General features: G+C 39.4%; 1 protein-coding gene across 1 annotated transcript; it reads left to right on the forward strand.

Annotated features, from left to right (window-relative positions):
* The first annotated feature begins 2,643 nt into the window (after positions 1 to 2,643).
* Positions 2,644 to 8,556, forward strand: lacc1 (laccase (multicopper oxidoreductase) domain containing 1). The gene is made up of 6 exons (XM_079463848.1): positions 2,644 to 2,694; positions 4,435 to 5,480; positions 6,111 to 6,289; positions 6,445 to 6,610; positions 7,171 to 7,396; positions 7,734 to 8,556. Exons 2-6 carry the CDS (start codon positions 4,940 to 4,942, stop codon positions 7,915 to 7,917), a joined length of 1,296 nt encoding a protein of 431 aa, XP_079319974.1. The 5' UTR covers positions 2,644 to 2,694; positions 4,435 to 4,939; the 3' UTR covers positions 7,918 to 8,556.
* Positions 8,557 to 9,012: the final 456 nt, after the last annotated feature.

The following is a 9,012-nucleotide window of genomic DNA, read 5'->3' on the forward strand; positions in this document are numbered from 1 at the left end:
TTGCACAACAAGGCAAAATAAAAAAAAATTAGATTTAAAATTATCATTAATAATCTAATAGTGGCTGAAGTTTTGTAGGGACGTCACTTCCTTCGTCCAGCATTTGTCAGGTCTAGGAATGGATTGCGCCCTGCCCGCTCCGCTCTTGTAACCTTGGAACAATGAGACAAGACTGGCTGAGAGTAGAGTACTGTTCTGCACTCTTTGATGCAACAAATGCATCAGTTGTTATTGGAAGTGTCCCTGGTTCCGGTTGATCTAACTAGTGCAGCCTAGATCTTTGAAATACATATATTATGATAATGTAGTGTATGCAAGATTAAAAAGATGCGTCTTTAGTCTAGATTTAAACTGACAGAGTGTGTCCGCCTCCCGGATATTGCAGGGAAGACTGTTCCAAAGTTTAGGCGCTAGATAAGAAAAGGATCTGCCGCCTGCACTTGATTTTGAAATTCTAGGTATTACCAACTGACCTGACGCCTGAGAGCGTAGTGCACGTGATGGACTATAATACGTTAGAAGTTCTCTCAAGTAGTGAGGAGCTAAACCATGCAAGGCTTTATAGGTAATAAGCAAGATTTTAAAATTTATGCGATGCTTTATAGGTAACCAGTGCAAGGTTGACATAACCGGGCTAATATGCTCATACTTTTTTGTACGTGTAAGAACTCGAGCTGCCGCATTTTGGACCAGTTGGAGTTTTTGTAATAGGCCTGCAGGGCAACCACCTAATAGTGCATTACAGTAATCGAGTCTTGATGTCATAAAGGCATGTATAAGCTTCTCCGCATCTAATGATGACAGCATATGACGTAATTTAGATATATTTTTAAGATGGAAAAACGCAATCTTACAGGTGTTGGCGACCTGGTTCTCAAATGACAGAGTACTATCGAATATAAAGCCAAGATTCTTAGCTGAAGATGAGGGTTTTATGGAACATCCATCAATAGTTAAGCAGTATTCTTGGTTGTTACGTAGGGCGGTTTTCGGTCCGATAAGTAACACCTCAGTTTTGTCCGAGTTCAGTAATAAAAAATTGCTACTCATCCACTTTTTTATATCGACTATGCATTCCACTATTCGATGGAATTGCTGTGTTTCGTGAGGCTTCGAGGAAATATAAAGTTGCGTATCATCAGCATAGCAGTGAAAGCTTATTCCGTGTCGCTTTATTATATCTCCTAGGGGTAACATGTATAATGCGAAGAGCATAGGCCCTAGTACTGAGCCCTGTGGTACACCGTACTGGACTTGCGATTTGCGTGATACCTCATTGTTTATTTTTACATATTGAAAACGGTCGTATAAATAAGATCTAAGCCATTTCAAAGCTATTTCCTTAATACCGACATCATTTTCAAGTCTATGTAGGAGCATGCTGTGGTCAATGGTGTCGAATGCAGCACTAAGATCTAGCAGCACCAATAAGGAGATACAACCTCGGTCAGACGCCATAAGCAGATCATTTGTAACTCTAATCAGAGCAGTCTCTGTACTGTGATGTGCTCTAAATCCAGACTGGAAATCTTCATTAATCTCATTCCTTTGGAGGAAGGAGCATATTTGAATTGAGACTACTTTTTCCAGAACTTTAGATAAGAAAGGTAGATTCGAAATAGGTCTATAGTTAACTAGTTCTCCAGGGTCCAGATGGGGTTTTTTGACAAGGGGCCTTATAACAGCCACCTTATATGCTTTAGGCACATGTCCTAATGTCAGAGATGAGTTAATAATGCTAAGTAGAGGGTCTATAATTTCTGGGAGCATCTCTTTCATAAGATTTGTAGGTATAGGGTCTAGCATGCATGTAGTCGATTTAGATGATCTAATGATTTTCGATAGTTCATCGTGATCTATAGTAGAAAATAAACATAATTTCTCCTTAGGGGTGCTGTAGTTAGTCATTTGTTCAGCGAGTTTCGCATCTGGTTGCATAGTTATAATTTTCTCCCGACTATCTTGGATTTTATTTGTGAAATAGTTCATAAAATCATCACTGCTATGCTGGTATACAGCATCAGAAGTCGCTGACGATTTATTTTTGGTTAATTTAGCCACTGTATAAAAATAAAAACCTAGGGTTATTTTGGTTTTCTTCTATTAATGATGAAATGTAGGCGGATCGAGACGTTTTTAGGGCTTTCCTGTATTTTTTTCTACTATCCTTCCAGGCAGTACGAAATACCTCTAATTTAGTCTTCTTAAAGTTGCGCTCCATTTTTCGTGCCGCTTTCTTTAGAGCCTGAGTGTGTTCATTTTTCCACGGTGTCGGTCTGTCATTTTTAATCTTCTTTAAGCGCGAGGTTGACATAGAACCTGCAAAAGTGTAGGCAACAGAGGAATGTACAGTGATTGACTTTGTGGTTAATTTACAAAGGTCAACTGTCATTTAGCCAATAAAAACGCAGAGTACACTACACTGTAAAACAATCCTATTGAAAATTACCATACATTTTCCTTTATTTTACAGACATTTCCGTTTGATGCTAAAATGTAACTTAATGCAGTGCGAAGTGTAAAATACTGGTAAATCATTTTAGATTGTTTGTGTATTTGAGATCTCTAAAACATTTTTAAATAGCCTACTGTAAAATGCAGTTTTATTTTCCTGCTTACATGAAGTGATTTTTTGTGTTCTTTGATTAGTCTTCCATTTGTATAATGGCTTTTGTGTGTTTGTATGTAAAGGAAGTGATTGTCATGATTCTGCTGCATCATGTCATGTTTCTCTTGGTTTAGTGGCAGGATCATGACAGAACCTCATGTTAAATGTGGAGAGAGACAATTATTGTTCTTATGGCCTTCCATACTCTCTCCGGTCTCGTCATTGTTCCCTTCCTCTTGTTACCTCGTTATTGATTAATGCCTACACCTGTTTCCCTCTTGATTTGCTCCCTTATTTAATGCCCTTGTGTCTTCTGTCTTGTGCTGGTTCATTGTGGTTGTGTGGTGAGTTCTTGTCAGTCTAGTCATGTGTTAATGTTTAAAGTTTATTTATGTGTAGTTAGTTTTAGTCTTGTCATGTTATTATATTGTCATGTTTTGTTATGTTACCCCCACGTGGGTCTTTGTTTTATTATTTATTAAATTATCTGTTAACCCCTTACCCGCTGTCTGCACCTGGGTCCTCTCTCCGTGTCTCACCACTCGAGAATCATGACAGAATGAACCAGCCATAATCGGACCCAGCAGACAGAGGGATCGTTGTGGCAGCAGTTGAGGCTGCCGGATTCCCCTCCAGGGTTAGAGGTTGCCGGACTCCCTTCCTGGGTCGAGAACGCCGGACGCCCTCCTGAGTCGGGGCCGCCGGACTCCCTACCAGGGTTGAGACTGGCGGATTCCTGCTCAGGGCCGAGACCGCCGGACTGCCTTACAGGGTTGAGACCGCCGGTCTTCCCTCCAGGGTTGAAGCCGCCGGAATCCTGTGGCCACCAAGGATCCCCAGCCGGGCATTCCAGGTCGGTGCAGCTGGGCATTCCAGGTCGGTGCAGCTGGGCATTCCAGGTCGGTGCAGCCGGGCATTTCCGCCCGGTGGAGCTGGGCACTCCCGCCCGGTGGAACCAGGCATTCCCGCCTGGTTGAGCCGGGCTTTCCTGCTTGGCGGAGCCGGGCATTCCAGCCCGGTGCATGCGGCCATTCCAGCCCGGTGCATGCGGCCATTCCAGCCCAGTGCATCCTGTTCGTGTCTGCCGGCTCTCCTGTTCGTGTCGGCCGGCTATCGTGTTCGTGTCTGCCGGCCATCCTGTTCATGTCTGCCGGCTAGTGTATTTGTGTCTGCAGGAGCTACCCAGTCCGTGTCAGCCCTTGTTTGGACTTCCCTTTGGACTCTTGTGTGCCCCTTCCCTTGGACTCTTGTGCTTGCCCGTTTTGATTTATTGTATTGTCATGTTGTATTATGTTGCCATTGTCACAGTCTGTCTTGTCTTGTTTGTGCCTTGAGGAGCATCAGGTTGCTGCTCCTTTAGGAGAGGCTTATGTCATGATTCTGCTGCATCATGTCATGTTTCTCTTGGTTTAGTGGCAGGATCATGACAGAACCTCATGTTAAATGTGGAGAGAGACAATTATTGTTCTTATGGCCTTCCATACTCTCTCCGGTCTCGTCATTGTTCCCTTCCTCTTGTTACCTCGTTATTGATTAATGCCTACACCTGTTTCCCTCTTGATTTGCTCCCTTATTTAATGCCCTTGTGTCTTCTGTCTTGTGCTGGTTCATTGTGGTTGTGTGGTGAGTTCTTGTCAGTCTAGTCATGTGTTAATGTTTAAAGTTTATTTATGTGTAGTTAGTTTTAGTCTTGTCATGTTATTATATTGTCATGTTTTGTTATGTTACCCTTTGTTTTATTATTTATTAAATTATCTGTTAACCCCTTACCCGCTGTCTGCACCTGGGTCCTCTCTCCGTGTCTCACCACTCGAGAATCATGACAGTGATATATCCATCGAGATGACTGTGTATACAGTAACACTCATTTAGCACCAATGTTAATTTGAGACCTGTATCTTTCATTGTGCTTACTAAATAAACTGAATGTTAAAAGTAACACATTTAAATAAGATTATTGTTTTGGTGATTAATCCAAATGTTCTTCAAAGTGTGATAAATCCAAATGGAGCTGGAGATTTTTGAAAGTGTACGCCTCGCTTGTGTAAATCCGTCTACAACTGCAAGGAACGAACAGCATTTGAAAGGCGCAGCTTGTCTGGTGAGGAGTTTCCACTAAAGGCGGTCCCACGCTCTTTTCAGGAAGTAATGCACCAGAGGAAATTTACATTTGCGTATTAAAAGCACAAAGTTCCTTGTTTGCGACCATATATTCTCGTGTGTGATGACTTTGTTCCCACATATCCTTTATAAACAAAGCGACTTAAACGTTGCTGCGCGTAATGATAAGTTAACGCGAGCGATCGACGCAACATTGCGTAAAAAACGGAGATGGCCACCGTTACCGTTGTTACCGTTGTGGATCTTACGCATCTAAATTGTTCAGAGTACGATATTTGTCTGGAGAAGCGCATGAGAAAGTGGTGTGCAAATACCGAGAGTGGGTCGCAGGATACCATCTTCATTACAGTACTTCATGATAACTCCACGGGAACGGACCGATTTCCAAGAAACTCTATTCTGGAGACGTGTGTTGGTTTACACAATTCACCACAGGTTCTGTGCAAAAGCTCTCTTTGTGCCTCGCTGTACTCATTCAAACAAGCTATAGACAAAAAGGAAATTGCAGATATAAAGATCATTACTTCGACCCACGGAAGAGTAATGTTTCAGGTCTACCAGGAGCTCCTCTTCACTTCGGCATATACCTTCGAATACATTATCGTGTTTGACAATCTGTCCTGTCCACTGGGGGATCCCACGATCACCTGCACACAGATCCCTGAAGTTAAACGTGAGGTTAAGACGTTTTTGCAGCACCTTCCACCGATCAATGGAGATATTACAACTATTAGGTCGCCTTTAATATCCGGTTGGTTAAGTTTCTCTTTCATACACTTTTTGTTTTAAATTCAACTGTATAAAAATACAAGATCTGCTCAGTATTGTGAAATAAAAAAAGGTAATTGCTATCAAACAAAACAAGCTACAAACCTTTTTTATTTGGCTATAATCTTTCATCATTCCATGTAAAGATGCATGTTTTATAAATTCAGAAAATCTGATTTGACAATCCAATGTAAAAGGACAAAAGATTATGGACTGTCATAATGGATTAATTCACTACCAAATACATTTTTATGATCCTAAAAACAGATTCCTTGAATCCTATCGAAATTATTATTATATTATAATTATTTTTACTATGCCTGAAACCTAGTTTGAGTTGGACCATATCCCCCCGAAAATACTTCAGTAAAGTATAAAAATGCACCTTGTTAGGTTGAAAGATTGCCAGACTGAAGGGTGTAGAGCTGTAATTCGAGCAAAGGGTGCCTTCTTTAAGCAAGTTAAAATACAAGATGGTTTTTACAGTTTTTGGTCTAGTTAATCTCTTGCGTTTGTGGTATTAAATGTTTTCTATATTCTAAAATGTGGAAAATATAAATAATAATACATATCATTCTATATATCTGTATTTCCTTCCTACTTCTACTCAAAGACTGTTTTGCTCATGGCTTCACCACGCGTACCGGAGGTATATCTTACATCAACACTTTGAGCTCGCTGAACCTCTTCTGCAATCCTCGGCGCAAAGACTCCAGAGCTGTGGTGTCAGAAAATATCCGCCGCCTTGGCCAACAGGCTGGATTTCAACCTCATCAGTTTAACCTCATAAAGGTATTTTACCACAAAGAAAATGTGATCTATTGACCAATTATTTTTGGTTATAAAACAAAGAGAGTCTAAACCCACATAATGGACAAAACACCACAATTATAATTCTATCGCATAATTGTATGTATAATTGTTTGTATCTTCAATATTTGTTTCAGTGCAATCATGCAAATGCTGTGTGGGTGATGGGCAAACCTGCACCCGACAGTTATGATGGAATGGTGACCAACCAAGCAGGCGTTGTCATAGCAGCACCAGGAGCTGACTGCATGCCGCTTCTGTTCACTGACCCTGTAGCAAAGGTCATTGGAGTAGCACATGCAGGTGAATCATCTTGACTGTTTAATGGGAATCTTATAAAAACATGTCCAGGTCACATTTTACCCCAGTTTAGAAAATGATTATTAATTATAATGATTTTTTAAATACTGCATTACCATATGTTTATATATAAATATTGTAATGTGTATACATCCATGAATTTTTACCTGAACCCATTTGCAAAAACTGCTGGTAAATCTAAATATCTTAATTTATATCTTAATACGAAAAATATAACAAGATAGTGGGGTGGAATTACTATGAATGGGGAAAGTGAAGTTTGCTTGTTAAATTAATTGAGGAATTGATGTCAGAGTCAGAAACATTTCGTTTTAAAACTACCCTTTACTTTCCTTGAAAGGGACTCTGGTATAATTCCTGGACCTGTGTCTACATTATTCTTGTAAAACTGATGTCAAAAAAATATTGGTTATGGGACTGCAGTGAGAAATGTTTGATTATAGGCACAAGTCAGCACTTCCTGTTTCTGTTAACAGAATGCACAGAAATAAGATGATGTACCAGATATACATTACAAGTATAAAATCTTGTTCATGTTTCAGGCTGGAAAGGAACCCTCATGGGAATTGCCATGGCAACAGTGAATGCTATGGTGTCCGAGTTTGGCAGTAGGCCTGTAAACATTGTATGTGTGATTGGGCCTTCTGTGGGACCGTGCTGTTTTACTCTGGAGCAACATTCAGCCACAGAGTTCTATGCCATACATCCAGATTGTGTAAAACACATGGAGTCACCTACACCTTATGTTGATATCAGACTCGCAACAAGGTAAGCATAAAAGGGCATCAACTTTAACAGTACACTGGAGACCTGTTTTATTGATCCTCATAAAATGGCATCATGCTGCTGTCCTCTGTGTCTGCATCATAGGTCATACCATTTCCTCACAGTATTAATAATATATTTTTTTATATATGGGCTTGTTTTACATTTCTGTAAAAACATATTTGAAGAAATAATTATTTATCGTTGAACAAATTAAATTAAGAAATTAAAAGTGGCACATGTGTATACAGATACATTTTCTTCATGATAGATCTAACTTTACAGTATCTTACATTTGTTAAAAAGCAGCATGTCTTAAAGTCTGATTCCTTTTTCCAAGAGTTCTACTGGAGAGAGGTGGACTTAAGCCAGAACACATTGAGAACATCCGAATCCCAAATGAATCCAGTTCCACACTTTGCACTTCCTGTCAGCCTGAATTATTCTTCTCCCATGTAAGAGATGGAGTCAACTTTGGAACACAGATTGGATATGTGTGGATCAAAGAGGAATCGAACAAATAATGTGTTTGCCAAAGTCTAACTGAATGTGCACAAAAGCATTTATGTATTAATTATATACATTAATTAACATGGGATTGTTTTACCACACTGACAAAACAACCTGTATTATATTGGTGACAACTTCAACAGTCACATGCATTGAAACGGTTGCCAAAAATCACAAAGAACAGGACAGCTTGGAAAGTCAAATAAATCTCATCTAAATATAGCTAACTCTGGATTTGTGTGTTGACACCTGTCAGTATAAAAAGTTTTGTGTTTTATTAATTCTACAATGTATTGTATATGTACAGTATTAGGACATGTTGAAAGTGGGTAAATAACCTGTAAACTGAGGGGGACGCTGGACGAACGCTAGAGGGAGCTCATAGTGTTTTTTCCTCTTCTCAACCGGACAACATTTTGGAATGTTATGAAACATTTCATAACGTGTTTATGTCAGAAACTTCACATCAGTTCTCCGTGTGACTATGTTTTATTTGGATGAGACAGCAGAGGGCGCGCGTCTGCCCAGTGTTACAGTACACTGCTTGCGCCTGTTTGTTTAAAAAAGGTACTGATTGTGATGGTTAGCACTCTCCTTTGAAAATGTTTCAACTTATTGTCTGTCATGTCATTAAAAAATGATAATACAGCTGTAACCGAGTGATGTGGTCTTTTGACCTCTGTCAGCTTTTTTGACAACAAACCGAATGAGTGTGGGCTTCCCAAAGTACTACATAAGATAAAAACACACGAAGAAAACTAAAAAACTAAATGTGGCAAACTAAAAAATTTATTTCCTTTGTGTTAACAGTCTGATATGCAGTCTGATAAAAAGAGATAAATCCTAATTACTATAATTATCATGCTATACTATAGGCCTACTATAGTTACTATAGTATACTATACTATGTATATGGCATATTTGGCCACTTGTAGTAAATCGAAGTAATGACCTAAATATTTTTGCAGATCTGATCCTAAAAATAACACCACTTTAAATCTGTCATAGATTTGTGTGTGAAATATACAAGTGAAAGCACAATAAAATATAATCAGGTTTAAAACAAAAGAACACAATCTTATGTTCTTCTTCATTATACTCTGGCAATT

The sequence above is a fragment of the Barbatula barbatula genome (genome assembly GCF_947034865.1).
Source record: "Barbatula barbatula genome assembly, chromosome: 9".
In the NCBI taxonomy this organism is placed as follows: Eukaryota; Metazoa; Chordata; class Actinopteri; order Cypriniformes; family Nemacheilidae; genus Barbatula; species Barbatula barbatula.